At 39.4% G+C, this 18,030-nt stretch overlaps 1 protein-coding gene across 2 annotated transcripts; it reads left to right on the top strand.

Annotated features, from left to right (window-relative positions):
- The first annotated feature begins 1,372 nt into the window (after positions 1–1,372).
- On the top strand, positions 1,373–17,817 carry LOC134527994 (NADH dehydrogenase [ubiquinone] 1 beta subcomplex subunit 9). Of its 2 annotated transcripts, none has more exons than XM_063361143.1 (3): positions 1,373–1,475; positions 16,470–16,612; positions 17,537–17,817. In XM_063361143.1, the coding sequence occupies exons 1-3, from the start codon at positions 1,396–1,398 to the stop codon at positions 17,728–17,730; spliced, it is 417 nt and encodes a 138-aa protein (XP_063217213.1). In that variant the 5' UTR covers positions 1,373–1,395; the 3' UTR covers positions 17,731–17,817. The 2 variants fall into 2 exon arrangements, with proteins under 2 accessions (XP_063217213.1, XP_063217212.1); XM_063361142.1 differs by having other exon boundaries at positions 1,400–1,531.
- Positions 17,818–18,030: the final 213 nt, after the last annotated feature.

Here is an 18,030-nt window from a genome sequence, read left to right as displayed (position 1 = left end):
GCAGAAGGGGTAGGGGAAAATAACTACGGAACTCGAAGGTAGGAATGTAAAGCATGTCAAAGTGTCTGTCGTCGTTGTAAATAATAATCTGATATATATATATATATATATGTTGTGTACACCATTAACTTTAAAATCACGAAGTGGCCCCCCCCCCAAGGAGGGGCCCATTAATTCCAGGGGGGGCCCGGGCCCCCCTGGACCCCCCGGGATCTACGCCCATGTCTACAGCATTAATAGGGTGGAGAGTTTTCACCTTTTCGACGTTTATTCTCTGTATCCATTCATTGTATACCGTTTCTTCGTAAACTGGGAAGCGGTGTCTAACAGCAAATTTATCATCGCAACCAGGCACACAGCATTTTCGTACACGTGGCTGCATTGCATTTTACTTAATATGTAATTTTATACTCAATTTAACAATCTTACCTCAATGAAAATATGACCACTAAATAATTGAATAAATAAACGCCAGATATTTTCCAGTTTCCATCTACGAAGCAATAAGCAAGTAGCACGCAAATAACCTAAAGTCCTAAACAAAAAATACGAAAGAAAAATTGCCGCCATTACAAATGAGCTTTGGCAACGAATCTTAGGGCGCGGTTACACGGGAGTCTGAACTACTTCAGGTGAACATGTTCAGCTGTTGAGTGCGGTTACACACAGTCTGAACATGTTTCGTTCGAGGCCATTTCCCATTTAACTTAAACAGGTTGGCAAAGTAGTTCAGATCGACATATCTTCTACATTAGCCTCTGATTGGCTGTTTAGAATATAAACAGTCTTTTGCAGAAATTCAAGATGGAAAAAGTGTTTCTGGCACAAGTTCGAGTAATATTTTACCGAATGCAACAAAAAAAAAAATCAACAGATCATTATATATATATATATATATATATATATATATATATATATATATATATATATATATATATTAATTGATCCTGACCTTAATTTTCTTAAAACTGAGATAGGTACTCTCGCTCAAAAATAATAATAAATAAGTTTAAAAATTTTACTGTGCATATTGTTTGAATTCCCGATTTGTAAAAAAAAATATTGAGCAATATGAAAACACATTCCATTTCTGCTGATAATGCTGTATAAACAAGTGAGAAAATCCCGAGTTTTCTGGATACAATTACAAAATAGAGATCAACAACACATTCATTCGTTGACAGTAGACAATCGGTTTTAGAGCTAAACACACTTTTCAGCAACTACCGTGTAACCGTACACTTTCGCGTTTGTAAACGTGTTTACTTAAACATGTTCACCTGAAGTAGTTCAGGGTCCCGTGTAACCGCGCCCTTAAACAAACATTGAGCAGTGAGCACACTAGCGCTCTTACGGCCGTGCACACAAACAAAACGTTGTTCAAGCATCTCTCTAATGTGTGCACATCCCGCGATACCATCTGAAATAAAATGGCGACTGGAGTGCCATTTAGGGTATTATCCCACTCTAAAAAAGTATGTAGTCTTTATAAACGATCGTTAAGAAATTTGGAAGCATGGTGTTGTGATAGGTAAATGACAATAATTATTTTACTGGATAATTAATAAGTCAATTTTCTTGAAGTAATTGATAAACTGGAATGTTGACTGCATTAGGTTGGGAAACTGGTTTTGAAATTAAACTTTTATGCTTTTTCGGTTAAAGCTGCCTGTGTTTGTGGTGATAATAGGTACATTTGGGTAATTCTGATAAATATACTTTCCTAAAAGGAAAAAAAAAAATCTATAATTTAACTTTTCCAAAAGACCATTTCCTAACTAGTTTTTGTTTCACTCCCTAAGAGGGCGTTTTGATACTTATTACTTATTAACCTGCAATTGGGCTTTCACCCGGTGGCAAGAACTCCCATTCACTCCCCTCTTTCCCCCCCCCCTCCATCAGCTTTCTCCTCAGCTCCCTCCCATCCCTGACCTCCACCATTTCCTCCCCCAGCCCATTCCACTCCCTCCCCGTCCTCACCAGGAAGGTGTTCCGCCCTCTCTCTGTCCGCCTCCACACCCTCTGGAGCTTACATCTGTGGTCTCTTCGTCCTCTGTACTCCCCTCTATGTACTTTGCTTCCCAATTGCCCCCATCCCCCTTCCCCCTTCAGCACCTTGAACATCCTGACCAACCTTTCCACTCTTCTTCTCCTCTGTAACGTTTCCCACCCCAACTCCTTAATCATTTCCGTTGGGCTATGCAGTTTCCCATCCTGCCCCTCCCTCCTTCTCCACATTCCCATCACCCACCTAGCCGCTCTGCGCTGCACCCCTTCCAGCTCCTTCACCTCAGTCACCAGGTAGGGGTCCCAGACCGCCGCCGCATACTCCAACATTGGCCTGACCAATGTGGAGTATGCCTTCTCCTTTGTCCTCCTCCCAGCTCCCTGCAGGGTCCTACCAAGCAACCCCAGCGCCTGCCTTCCCCTCCTGACCACCCCCTCTATGTGCTCCGCCCATCCTAGGTCATTTTTCAGTGTCACCCCCAGGTACTTATATCCTGCTGCCTCTCTTATCTCCTGCCCCTTCCAGTAATATACATTTCGTGTGACTTTCCTCCTCTTTGTAAATCTGACAACTTTTGTCTTACCAACATTCAAGGACATTCCATTTTTCTCCGTCCATTGCTCCAACCTTATCAAGTCCTCTGCTAAACATCCCCCTTCCCCCACAACCTCATACACTACACAGTCATCTGCAAATAGCCTCCATCTGGCTTTCATGTCCTCCCCCAGATCGTTTATCATAATTGTGAACAACAGAGGCCCCAGCACACTCCCCTGTGGCACCCCCGACGTCACTTCCCCCTCCTCGGAGCTTTCCTCACCCACTCTCACTCTTTGTCTTCTATTCCTCAGGAAATCACCCACCCAGTTTACCACCCTTCCATCCTTCACCAGCAACTCAACCTTTTCCATTAACCTCCTATGGGGGACCTTATCAAACGCCTTTTCAAAATCTATAAAGATTGCATCTATCTGCTTCCCCCCGTCCACCGCTTCCACCAGGTCTTCCAACAGCCCAGCCATCTGGGTCTCGCATGAAAACCCCATCCTGAATCCATGCTGCCTGTTATCCACCCACCCCAGATCTTCCATTTCCCCCTTTACGTACCTTCCTACCAACCTCTCCATCACTTTTCCTACACAGGACGTCAAACTGACCGGCCTGTAACTTCCTGGCTCCGCCTTATCATTTCCCCCCTTGTAGATGGGAACTACCACTGCCTCCTTCCATTCCATTGGTAGTTTCCCCTCCTCCAGAGACTGCTTGAAAACCTCCAACAGGTACTTCCCAATCTCCCTATCACCCAACTTCAAATGACTATTCCCTATACCATCTGGCCCAGCTGCCTTTCTCCCTTTCAACCTCCTGATCACCTTAATTACATCTGTCAGTCGCAGCTCAAAGGCCTTCCTGCCCATTAAACTGTCGTCCTCTTTACCCTCCCATGCCTCCCCCTTTGTAAATACTGCCAGATATTGCTCCTGCAGTAAGTCTGCCTTTTCCCTGTCCTCTGTATATTCCTGCCCCCCTCCTCCTCTGAGAACCCCTATTCCCTCCTCACCCTTCACTCTTCTTATGTATCTGTAGAGCTCCGTCCCATTTACCGTCCCCCCTTCCCCCATCAGCTGTTCCATGTAAGCATCCCTTGCTTCCCGTGATTTCCTCCCTAGTTCCTTCCCAAGCACCTTCATTTCCGCCTCTATCTCCTCTCCCCCAAGCTTCCTTGCCCTCGCATGCAGCCTCCTACATTTCCTTTTCAACACTTTCAACTCCCTTCCATAGTAGGGAGGGTCACCTCCTTGGCCTACCCTCCTCTGAGGTACAAAACGTGTAGCCATCTGCAGCAGAATATTTCTTAAGGCAGCCCATCTACCTTCGAGGTCCTCTATATCTACCCATCTACTGTATTCCCCCTTCAGGAATGCCTCTGCCCCCACTCTATCAGCCTTACCCCAACAGTTTACCACGTTTACCCTCCTTACCCTTTTCTCCCTCCAGCCCACGTCTAACTCCACTACTGGGATCCTGTGGTCACTGATGCCCTCCATTACCACACTTCCCCTGACCGCCTCCATTGGTCTCACAAGTACCACATCCAACAGGTTCCCGTCATCCTGCTCTCCTCTCCTGGCACCTTTTCTGGTGCTTTCAGTCACCACCTGCTCCAGTCCTCTGTTTGCCAGTTGAGATGCCCATCTCTGTTCCCTTGACCCCATCCCCTCCGGCCCCTTTTCCCATGCCACCCCTGGCATGTTCAGATCCCCCGCCACTATCACCCACTTGCCTTCCCCTAGCATGTCCAACCTGTCCTGCACCTCCCGTATGGCTTCATCCCCTTGCCCTGGTGGCCGGTACACCGCAATCAGCCGTACATTTTTCTCTCCTACCTGGAACTGCATCTCCAATAACTCCGCTCTCCCCCCAACCCATACAACCCTACCACAGAGTCCCTCTCGCATGCACACCATTACCCCTCCTCCATTCCTGTTTCTGTCCCTTCTAAATATTTCAAAGTGTGCTCTCTTCAGTTCCCCATCTCTAATTTCCTCGTCCAACCATGTCTCCACCGCTACAATGATATCCGCCCCATAGGCTTCCACCCTGCCCCAGAACTCCTCCACCTTCTTATATATACTTCTACAGTTTATAACTGCGACTTTTACATATTGGCATTTTCCCCCTTGCGCCTCTGTCCCTTCCGCCCTGATACGAGTGCCCCTTCCCCTTAGAACCCCGATTTCCAGCACTCTTGCAGCCCTATCCAACTCCACCCCCCTCTTTCCTCCTTCCTCGCTCCCCGTCCAACCAATCTGAGTTTTGTTGACTTTAGCTGTCACCTCCTCCCTAGCATTGCTATCAGCACTATATTCACAATCACCCCCCTTCTCTCCACCTTCCTCACTATCTAGTTGCTATCTTCTTCCCTGCTGCTCAAACCTTGCCCTTTCCAAATGGCCAGAAGTCTCCCTTCCTAGCAGGTCTCCTAGCATCCATTTTCCCCTCTCTGTTAGGTGAACCTGATCCCTGCCCACACAGTCCTGCCCCACCCATTTCCTGCTATCTACCAACATGGTTCCCAAGTCCCTACACACCCTCTCATACACCTCGCTGACCGCCGCAGCCTTGACATAGTTTATACCCCTCCTTACTAGTACCCCACTGACCACAACTCTGGCTACAGGGAACTTCTCCTTCACCTTGCCCACTAGCCCCCTCATATCCTCCTCTACTTGAAGTAGTTTACCCTTATTTCAACATTTTAACTAACTTTATTACACATCTGTGATATTGAGATTGATTAGCTGCATTAAAAATACTTAATAATAAGGTTTAGCTTGTCAGTTAAGTTAAAATATTGTAAATTATTTTTCAGAAAAGTGCTCCTTCAGATTAAATGGTAATTATCGGACGTCGCAGATTTTTATAACTTAAAGAAAAAAAGGGAAAACAAGGTTTTCACACACTAAACATGCCCTTAAATGTACCCTGAAGGAATTCTTTCTTAATTCCTACTGGTTCATGATAAATAATTGTTTTAAGCTTATGTTAAAATAACTGTGTTTTCACAAATTAAAAATATGCTAATTCTTCAGTTTCGTATATTGAAGTTTATCCCTCAAACGAAACCTGAAGGCTTGATCCTGATGGCATTATCATGTTGGCTTGATTCTGTGGTACATGATGCTTGCTATTTTAATTCAGTACGTTGAAAGATCCTGGTGGCATGATCCTGTGGTATATGTTGCATGAGGTTTTATTTCAGTACGTCGAAAGATCCTAATGGCTTGATACAGTTTGGTACATGTTGCTTGCTGTTTTAATTCAGTATGTCGGAAGATCCTGTACTTAAAAAAAAATTGTTGTAAAATAATTAATTGTGATCGTAAGTGGAATAAAAAAATTTTTTCAGCCTACAATCATAATTCTTTCTTTATTCCACAATTTCTTTTATGTGCAGGATCTTTCAAAATACTGAACTAAAACAGCAAGCATTGTGTACCACAGGATGAAGCCAACAGGATCATGACAGGATCTTTCGATGTACATACTGAATTAAAACAGCAAGCATCATGTACCACAGGATCAAGCAACAGGATCATGCTATCTGGATCTAGCCTTCAGTATCTAAGGTTAAACTTGGATACATGAAACACCAGCCGTATCAAACACAAAATATACAACAGCTGTAATCAAAAGAATTTCCTGGAAGGACTACAAAATTCAATGTGTCAGCTACTTCAGTGCACTTCACATATTTCTCACAGAAAATGTACGACGTTAACAATTCAATTCAAATTTTAGTCTTCCGTTAGACTCATTCGTTAGGTACAACGTGACTCAAAAAGTACATACTTTAAAGGCAATGTAACAAAACAAACTATTCATAATACAATTACTTTTCTGATAAAACAAAAAATGAAAAATAAGCATTAAAAATTCCTTTCAATTGCAATACAGTCTTTATCTAAACAAATTTCATTTTTGTGACACCTATATTGACTAAAGTTCTCAAAAAAAAAATTTTTTTTTAAACCCACTCCGGTAAACAATGTCAGCATAGGTATTGTAATGTAAAATATAAAATTTTAATTTTTTCACAAACTAGTTGGCGTCATAAAACCATCCCTTCAAAGTAAATTTGACGTGTGTAGTGTATGAAAACCATATTTTTCTAATATTATATTTCTGTTCTATAAAGCCGCTATGTCCCATAATTACTGAATAAATTTATATGTTGGGTTCCGTTTCATTGGGACATGATTTTTAGTTTTAATAGAAAACTAATTAGGGTGGAAAACAGCATTGGCCCCAGTCGTAATGTAATGATATTAAATGTCCCAGTCTTTTTGAAAACAGCGTCAGCTACGCCACATTCATTGTCAGTATATTTACAATTGGGCTGAGAACAAAAACCAGTTATTTGTTGAATAATTATGTCAAATAAATGGCTATTGAAGTCTACTACACGCCCAAGCCAACTGTGGTCCCGGGAAAAATGTGAACTACCCAAGGTCAGACGGACCCCTCCCTCCGCCGTCATCCCATCCGCCACACTGTCCCCTCCCTCCCCGAGGGTCGAAGCGCGTCACGTCACGGGTGGGACGGCAAGTAGAGTTGTTACCATAAGTCACGACACAGTGCGCGGATACGGGAGTATCGCTGTTCAAGTATTTCACGGATCCTTTGAGAGCGGAGCAAGGTTTCGAAGCGTGCGTGACTGTAATATAACGTGTATTGACAAATTGCATCGGGCAGTACAACAAAACACAAAACTATACATAGCCAGTTACATAGCCGGTTACTTTTCCAGATGGATGCAAGATAAGCTTATTCCAAATCTGCCTGCTAATTCGATGGTTGTAATGGATAATGCCCCTTATCATTCCGTTCAGTTAAATAAGCCACCAACAGCCGGTACAAGAAAACAAGATATCATCCAATGGTTACAAAACAACAACATTCCGCATGACAATGATATGACAAAATGTGAACTCCTCCAGCTCGTTCGTGGTCGACGTCCACCTCCCAGGTTTCGCATAGATGAGTTGTTAGAAGAACATGGGCATGAAGTAATGAGATTACCACCATACCACTGTGAGATTAATGCTATTGAGTATGTATGGAACATTGTGAAATCACGTGTTGCTGAAAAAAATGTCGCTCAATCATCACGTACCAGTGAAAACATCACAACAGAAGCAATCAATAGCGTCACCAAAGAAAAATGGCAAAATGCTATTTTACACGTGTAAAACATACAGAAGCAGAGTACTGGACAGGTGACTGTCTAATGGAGCACGAAATTGAGAAAATTGTTGTTAACTTTGGCGAGTCCAGCTCAAACAGTGCATGGGACTTCTCGGACAACAGCAGCACATATTCCAATGGTAAAATATCAGGAATTGAAGAACTAAATGGCTGAGTGGGCGTTTGTTACATGCACTATGCACGAAACTGTGTTGAAATGATTCTTGCATTTTTTCATTAATTAATCACACAAACAATATTTTCTTTGATTATAGGCAAATGTATACCGACATGTATGTTAAATATGGTGCTGAGTGAAATAATTATTATAACACAAACGGTACGATGTGATGCTGTGACACACTTTGGTACACACAGTGACATCTTCGTAGACACTGTGTTTCGCTGTTTCATACGACTGTACGTTCACCTTATCACAACATTTCTTACTGCACGACTGCGCTTCATGGCCATCGTTGCGTACACTTATGAATGCATGTGTATACTCCTTGCTTCCAAAGCTAACGGTATTCCCCTACTGCCAACCTCTCCTCATTCCCCACCCCTCTCTTACTGCGACACTAGCGCTCCCGTCACTCCCCTCCTCGGGATCACAGTTGGCTTGGGCGTGTAGTAGCATTGCACACTAAATTCTTAACTGATGTTACAGTTATTATTATTGTTTATTACCATAAACACACATAATTAACATAATTTGCAACCCTAAAAATATGATTAAGCACATAGGAAAAATTATAATTGAGGTTTATTTATTGTCTTCTTGCTAGTGCTATACTAGTTTGAGTAAAAACTAGGTAAGCAACATTGGTTTCATACATTATTTAATAAACTATTAAGAATGCTTGTGAAAGCAAACTAAGTCACCATCTCTGTTCAAGTGCATAACAAAATACACTGATCATTAATGTTTACTGCCTGTACTTATTTTCACACCTCTCCATCACTCGACAGTGCACTATCATCATCTTCACTACGTTCTTGTATGACATTTGGTTTTTGTGCAGATTTACAAGAAAAGTGTTTTAGGTTTAAACTGTCAAGAAATGTATGTTGGACTGGAGGAATTAGAGGTTTCAGTTCTGGGAGATTTTTGAATTTCAGATCTTTTATTTTCATTCCTTTTGGGTAGAGTTGTTCAAGTTAAATCATGCCTGGCCGTCCAATGCATCGCTTTGCATAGGTTACTCTTTGAAATTGAATATCTTTGTTCATTGTTTCCTTAAAAGGATAACAAGTGGGTTTTTTTCTCAACACAAATCCATCTAATGGTTCACCATGCTATAGCTTTACCATCATCATCTTGGGGTGCTGATATTTTTGTGTACATATTTGTTTACAACATCCATGGATAGACAGTCCTCTTTTGTCATTGTTAAATTTTTTCGACATTTGCTTTACGCTGTCTATCCAGTCCAAAGGAACATAAACATTGTTTACGAACAAATTTTTTTAGTTTCTCTAGTACACCTATCCCTCACTTAGCATGACTTTCGTTCCTAAAAATGATTGTGTTATTCAAAATCGCGTATTCTGTAGCATTAGTTTCCATAAATAGCATGGCTAATTTATTTAATGTATTCCAAAATTACGTTGGAAAATATACTTTACGTAATATAAATGCATTGAATAACACTCAACTATAAATTTGTCACACCATTTATCTTAATATACTTCCCATCGCACTGTGTATGAGAAATACGACACCGGGTAATGGGAGATATGTGGTTATGTACTTTATCGTCAGTTGGCCCGGGCGAGACCTTCAACTCACGTCGCGTACGTTTCCAAACCATCCTTCACTGACAGTGAAACCAATATTACTGTCCGGATAATTACATTTTAATTTTTTAAAAATTAAAGTGCTTATTTGCGTATCACCACCTGGTTCACACCAATCCTGTCAAACCAATGATTATTTTTTTCATTGCAACATTCATTTAATAACCTTTTCCACGTTGAATCATCTGTTCATTTCTGTTCCGGTATCTAATGTCAAATATATTCCTGCTAGTACAACCAACAGCATCAGACTTATGTAAACATTTGGTAAGAGTCCTTATTTCGTACGATTGTGTGCACAGTTGACTTGCTTAAAACTAAAGTGCGACGAACGTTAAGCTGCTTTTGTTTGAATGAATTCTCTGCCACTGGCCAGACTGAGTTCACGGCCCAGTTTGTGGCCAGGCGACAACGGTACGGCACAGCAAGCATGTAAACACATTTGATTCTTTACACTCCATAGCCACAATTTAACTTGCCATAGCTGATGTTTGTACAACAGCCAATAGCGTAGATAGACCTGCGCGTGCATCTCTTCCCCTCTTGTTTGACTCTGTATCCCACAGCACATCTGTTGTTTATAGATGTTGAAACAGACTTCATGGCGTCGTGCTTAACTTTTTCTTTTGCCTGCCGAGATTTAAAGCTAACCGAAATTTACAGACGTGCTATTCAAGATTGGGGCAGTAAAATTCACATCGCGCTAAATGAATCCGCTCAATCTGAAGAGGTGCTAAGTGAGGGATAGGTGTACCCCAAAAAACCTTATCGCACACCATGTATGTATGACCTGGTTCGATAAATTTATGATTGATTACTTCTATTGGTGTTTGTTTGACCCATCACAATCCAATATTTCAGAATGTTTTTGTTGCAATTTTGACCACCACAACAGTCACTGTATGATATTTCATGTTTAAAATCTTTTAAGTAATCACAAAATTTTATTAAGTATTATCCAATTATCTGTGATCCTCTAGAAGCATCATTCTCACCCCACATGAACATTGTAACTCTTCCTGTTAAGAGATTGTGAACACAAAGATTGTAAGTATGTCCACAAAACTCATAAGTAACAAATCTTATTGCTATAGAGCATCCCACTCTTAGATTGCAGTGTGGAAGTAAATGGGCGAATTCTCTCTCTCTCCAATACACGCCGATTGCCGTTAGCGCTGTCCTTGTTTCTTCGTGCGTTGTTGCCAAATATCAAACGAAATTACAATTTTAATTTTTGGACCAAGATTTTTTTCATATTGTATAGCATCAAAATACGCATCAGGCAATGCTTATTTTGAATACTTAATATTTTAAGTGTCCGAAAAAATTAAAAAACATAACTTATTCACTGCGAACTGTTTTGAAGTATTCCGAGATGTTTCACATAAAAAAAAAAACCTGCATGTGTATTTCATTCAGATTTTTTTATTAATTAATTAATGACTTAGGATGCCACTGAACAAATGTTAAGACAAAAACTGTACAGGTTTCACTTAAATAATTTATTTAATATATTGAAAGGCATTTTCTCACAAACTGACATAAAAAAGTTGACCAGCGGAAAATTTTTTTCTATTAAAGATAGATGGGGGGCGAAAGCGTGAAAAATGTTCACAATGAATTGAATTAGTTTTTAAAAGCAGCTCCATTTCAATTGCTTCTGCAGTTTCCGTGGAAATAGCTGTTAAAGATGTGTCTTATCAGTACAAGAGCACGCTGCAATAGAGGTTTCTCTCAAGCTGCCGTCGTAAGAGGAAACAGGGTCATGTGTTTAGATAAGTGGGTTTCTGTCCTGCAAGCAATTTCAAATACATGGCTTCCTTAGTCAACCATGTATTTCCTTAGACACTCATTTCTGAAAACCAGCCTGCCAGTTAGTATCACATCTCGCGACGAAGCAACGCGTTGTGTCCGGTGACTCGTTACAGTTATAATTTTGACAAATTATATATTAACATACGTGATTTTATTTTCTCCATTTATTTTTATTACGTACATATAAAATATGGAAGATAGAACACGGAAAAGAAATTATATTGATAGTCTACGTGGGAGGGAGCGCAAGATTGTGTTGAATGTATTTGAGTATTTTTCAAAAAATATGAGTGTGTGCAATGCAATTAAGGAAGCTTCCAAAGCAACCGGCTGTTCCGAACGAACCATTTACAACATAAGGATGGAACTGCAGCGACATGGTACCCTAAGTTCGCCTGGTAAGGTAAAATCAAAAAGGAAAGACAAAATTTAAACAGATTTGATAAGGTGTCTACTAAGGCAGTTAATGTTTTTTTGTCCGGTCAAAATTTTTTTCGAACCCATGCAGTTATGTCTGGTCGTATCAAAAATTTATTTAGAAAACATTTTTTTGGCATTAGGTACTCCGAGTTATCATACGTTAAAACGGATGTGATATTATTCATATTATGGGAGTTAATGTGATTTTTCTGTTTTTCATAAAATCTTCCCCATTTCGACCCAATAGTTCGGATTTTTCCCATAACTTACTCGATCGAGAATTTCCATTACCATATTTTATTTATCATTTTGGGCATGACTTGTCCAAAAATACGGCATTTATCGGGCCCATGAAAATGTGATATATATATATATATATGGGAATTTTAGAACATAAAATAAAACTATAAGAAATTTTCGTCTACAATAGTTAGTTTTTATTTGAAATTTACATAAAAGTGGCATTATTACAAATTTATATGTGTAATAGTATAAAATATTATAAATGACGATATGATTTCTTAAAATGCTTCTTGTTCGATCTCAATTACAAAGTCACACATCTCCTGAAATTCGTAATGTGTTAAGAGATTTGGCAACAGCGCGCACCATAAGCCGTGTACTGCAATCTAAGAGTGGGACGGGCTATAGTGAGTGTGGGTGTCGGCAAAGTATTTTGCAGGTCGAAACTAAACACAATAATGCTGCTGTCTTGTTCAGCTCTCAGTTTGTCATTTTTGCTGAAGAGTTTTCTGGGCTCGCCTGTGATGTAATTCCTGCTCTTGCTTTAACTTTGCTAATGCTGTGTCATCACTTGCATGTTTAATCATTACTGCAAATGTGGCCTACTTAGTAAGTTATTTAACATGATCAATAGCTTCTTTGCTCACTTTATTTTTCGTGACACACTTCCATGTCCATCTTTGGGTGCTATCCCGTCTTCACTTTTCTTGTCCGTAGCAAGATCAAATCTGTTGTGTGAAATTCATAGTGTTTTAATAAAAATATCGTTGCTCACTCTGTAACCATTAAGCATGACGAGTTTATATGATTTTTTATTTTTAATGGTACCATTTTTTTTTGCGATAGGTTGCTTAACTGTAACACAGGAACACAAGAATGTGCTTTGTAGACTCCAGCATCTGAGACCTGAAAATTCATTAAACTCTTTCTGATGTGAGGCTGTAGGGAAGTTGTTAACACACTTATAGTGGCAAGTATTTTTTATCACTGTTTCCCCTTAACCTTAGATCTTCTAAGTATGTTCTGATGGCCTACATATTCTTTCCCTGGATTATGTAATCTTTTATTTACGTCAGATCACTGGTCTTGCCGCTTTCTTTTACGGCCTCTTTCTACTTTTACTTCATGTATAGATGATGGCAACCCACTATCTTCTTCAGGCGATGAAGTGCTTTCATAAGCTGTTAACGTAGGTGTTGGATCAGCAGGAGGTCTATAGTCTTCTTTATCAACATATCCACATCTTCAGATTCTGAACTGAAACCTGCAAAACTGAAAAAAGGTAATTACACGCACCACAACAAATTTGTGCCCAACACGAGTCCAGCACAATTTTATTCAAACCAGTGACCTAACCGAAGAGCATAAAGTTTAATTAAAACGTTGTGCATCTTACTGTGGTTAAAAAAAATGCAAATTAAGACATCAGAGGGTACTATAAATTTAAGCCATAAACAGTAGTGTAATCCCTGTGGCATAGGCAAACAAAACAGCCTTACAAGAAGTTGTGTAGAAAAATTCCAAATTGAAAAAACCGTCAACGTAGCAAACAGAATTTACAAAAATAAAAAAAATTATTATATATGTTTATAAATTGATAATGTCAAATTTTTCTGTGCATCACCATGAAAATACAAAAAAAAAGTATTTACCTTTAACTTGCCCGTCTCGTAACACACCTTAACGGTATGTTCGATGTGCCTATTCAACTGTGCTTACAAACTTAAGTGCGTCTTTAGGTACACCGTAATTCTTACATGCCCGTATCTAGCTCAATTGCCTGTTTGCACTTGACATTTTGTGTCTCAAAACCCTACGAAAATAAAACAATTGTCAAAGGAATAGTTTACAAATTTAACTATCAATATTACCATTAGTGTACATGTATATGTGGTACACTTTCATAGAATCCCATAAGCACTTAAAATATTATACATTCGAGGAACAAATTTACAACATGCAACAGTGAAGTGTGGAGTCCCACTGCTATTTACGTACGAAACGATGCGTCCTTTGTGTGATCTGCGTACACACATTTTTGTTACATTCTGTTTCAAAAACCATCTCTTCCGATCAACAAGTGGAAACTTGAATGACCATTACTAGTTCTCATTAACAGTGACAATACTGATAAATAATTACATACAATATCATTGCAAAGAAATTACAAGAACTTTTACAGTCCTTGGAAATTAGCAGAAGGAAACGTAATGTGTTGGGTATACAACTCTGTCTACCCAGTATAAGGGAAGACACTCGCACGCAATACAAGTCAAATGCCAATAAAGAACAATATTTGTTACACCGTCAAACAAAATGCGGTGAATGCAGCCAGAAACCATTTAACAGTTCTGCTCTCAAAGAGCATTCATACTAATCTTTATCAATTCCACAACTAACGTGATGACACAAAATGCATTGCTACAATTAATCAAGTTATCAAAAGGCCTTTTGTGAAAACCTGACTTAAGCCTTGAATGAGGACATGATTTATTCGCTGTACAATCACTGTCAGTAACATCAGCGAAATTACTAAACAAACAGAAATTCCAAATGATAAATTTAGAAGGGCAGGCTGAGACAAGATTTTGAAAAGTCTACACTAAATTTATATAATGAAAAACTTAACTTGCGTTAGTGCTGTCCACACGCCTGAAGGTCCAAACCAAATAAAACTTAGAAATACTTGAAGACATGTTGACTCGTTTGCTGCTACCTGAAGAAGGATACAAAAACGAAATATACTAACATAATCGATGAGCAAGGTGCATGCGTGGAGGGGTAGGAGTAGTGAAGGTGAAAGGAGGGGAGGAAGGGATGATGATTTGGAAGGGGAAAGAGAAGTTTCTGACCAAACGATGACGTCGCGCGGTGGCGGAAAATTAAAATCTTTGGATTTCCCTTTTGCTACCAGCACAATTTATTGTTGATAATAACAGCAACCAGCAATATTTTATATTTATATTTTAATATCATTACATTCCTACAGTCATCATCTGTTAATGCAATTAAAAAATAAACAATAGTATTTTAACAGTGTTTTAAGATTATACGTACACACTGGCGAATTTGCGTATACCTAGGCCAAACAAAACAAGGTACTTTTTTATTATCACTTTAAACATTATTTTATTATAGTGTACATACTTCTTAACTTGCCAATCATATTATTAGTAAATGCCAAACACCTCTCTGAATCACTCTTTTCCATGTCACACATTTTTCAATGATTCTATAATTAATTCCATAGATATAAGTATAAACAACTCTTACCTACTTTTTCTCCTAAATGAAATTGCCACTCTGCATTGAGGTTAAGTGAAATCTTTGTAGATGGTAACATGTTCATTATAGCACTTGCCTGATTTTTTCCCTTAAAAGTTTACATACTTTGCTTGAAAAACATGTGCTTAATTAACTTTCTGCGTAAATTTTGCATACCTGGTTTTTTTCTTAGCCTCTTAATTATATTACACCATCCCTTAACCTGAAAATACCACTAAACGTTTACTGGGACTCAAGCATGGTCATGGTCGAGTTAAAACACATGCAAATGTAAATTGGTTAATTACATGTAAAGTTCTTGAAAATAACAGAATATGCTTTAACATAATCATTAGATATAAAACGAGAAACTGAATAAATCCATTTTCGGGTGTTCACTCCCTCCCCCGCCCTTATTTTAGTGCGGTGCCCCTACAGTATTGTTTCCCCAGATGTATTGGGTTTCTAAAAACAAACTATTCATACATATTAATTTTTGTAAATATATATTAAGTTTTGAAAATTTTTTTCAAACCTATTATATCAATGCTAATTTGCAGACAATACAGTTTCAATGATGCCGGCATACAATTAGCAAGTTTTTGTTTGGCGCACATATTTAGAGATTATGAGTGACATGCTCCTTGCTGAACTGCTGTTGCCGAGCTGCCAGCCCTAATATGACATTTGGTCATGGTACAAAAGCTTCATAGTACATGGCAGATGGCAATGACGTGTGTGATGGTAGCAGATAAAATTTCAAAATAGGCAGCATCACAGTGCAGAGGGCCTTCTTGCTTCAGTAGTTGCCGTGCTGGTGCTTGGATGATTGACTAGTTTTAATTCCAGTTTGTGTGATTACATTTGTATTGACGCAAACAGCACAGTTGTGACTATACGTACCGAATCAGAAGCCTGTTTTCCTCGCTTGTTTTATTCATCGTATTTGTGTTTACAGTAATACCTTTACAGTTTGTGCAGTAGCGGATCCAGAGGGGGGGCTAAGGGGCTCAAGCCCCCTCCAAAAGCATCTGGGTCCACTGTTGTTTTAGTGTTTGCCTTGATAAAGCCTAGCCTCAGCTGGGTCAAGCTCCTCCAAAACCAAAATCCTGGATCCGCCACTGAGTTTGTGTTACGTAGTAATAACTTGAAATCTTTTGTTTTGTTTTAGACGTTTGTTTAGATATAGAGCTATTTTACACAGACAGCGTTTTGAGGAGCATCGAGATGAAAAAGATATGAGAAGAGCAGCACAGCTCCTGGCAGCTGGTGAGCAAGAACTGTTTGAAAAGCAGCATTACCAACCTTTGAGATGTAAGTATTGTAATAATAAATTTGGTATGTTTTTGATCGTACTGGCAAGGGCAGAGTAACCAATAATTATTTTGTGTATTTTTTTTAAGTTATGTTTATTTCACTGTGTTTGAGTGGTGAAGTAACTTGTCTCCCACTGAACTGATTCAGGTTCAGTTTATGTTAAAGTCAAACCTGGATTTTTTGCAGGTTGGTTTTTTCAGGGTACCTACTCCTGTCTCCACCACCCTTTCATTCTGTCAGTGTTCTATCATATTTTGTTGCCTGATATCATCATCATCCAATCCAATCCAATCCAATCCAATCCAATCCAAACCATCATAAATCAAATGTTTCCAGTCTGTGGCCAGGTCAGCCAAGTAAAATGACTCCATCTTCCTCTGTCCTTCCACCATTCCTCATTCTTCACTTTATTCCCTACTTATTCTCTCTCCCGCATGCCTTTAACTATCTGTTCGTCCCATCTCCTCCTTGGTCTTCCTTGGGGTCTACTTTGTCATCATTTTCCTAGTCAGCCTGTCTTTTACCATTCTCTGGACATAGCCACACCATCTCATTCTTACTTCTTCAGTGATATTTTTCAAGTCCTGTAATCCTGCTCTTGCTTGCACTATCTCATTCTTGATCCTGTCTAACTTCGTAACTAACAACATACTCCTCATAAACTTAATTCCTACTACTCTGATCTTCCCAGTATCTCTCTTTGCTTCAAGTCTACTCCATAAATGACTATGGGCACAAAGTTGGTATTTTACAACATTCATTTGCACTTAAATGGCACCTTCCTCTTACATACCAAATCTCTCACACATGAGTAGAATGCATGCCTGATGTTAAAATTTTTTTTTTAATAGGAGGTTTGACTGTTTGCTACTTGACCTTCTCCTCCAGGATGTTACGTTGAGCACATATGTATTGTCGCAGTTCCCAAGTCTCCTGGTGGCACCGCCTACCAGCGGGAGGTCATCCCACCCGACTGGGTCCTGGACTACTGGCATCCGCTGGAGAAGGCGCAATATCCAGAGTACTTTGCTCGCCGCGAGGAGCGGAAGAAGCAATTTGTCGAAATGTGGGAGAAACAGTACGGCAAGCCAAAGCCGGATGCTTACGACCATTAGCGGAATTGTTGACGATATAGTTGTGTACAGAGTAGGGTACGTGTTGTAAAATAACTTAAATGTATTTAAATAAAACTATGAGAGAAATTTGTGTGTCCTTAATTAATTGCTTAATTTGGAATAAATATGACTTCCCGGCTTCATATGATCAGGTTGGAAGATGGTAATTGTCTTTGAGATCATCTTTTAAGACAAATAATTTTTCTTATATTCAAATCCATAATTTTTAGTATGAGAATTTTATTTTATAATTGTTTGAAGCTTTGTTTTGTACCCATTTTCCAGTGTATAAGTTGAGAA

The sequence above is a fragment of the Bacillus rossius genome, chromosome 1 (assembly GCF_032445375.1).
Source record: "Bacillus rossius redtenbacheri isolate Brsri chromosome 1, Brsri_v3, whole genome shotgun sequence".
Taxonomy (NCBI): domain Eukaryota; kingdom Metazoa; phylum Arthropoda; class Insecta; order Phasmatodea; family Bacillidae; genus Bacillus; species Bacillus rossius.
The sequence above is the reverse complement of the archived record's forward strand: the minus strand, read 5'-3'. Positions and strand labels throughout refer to the sequence as shown.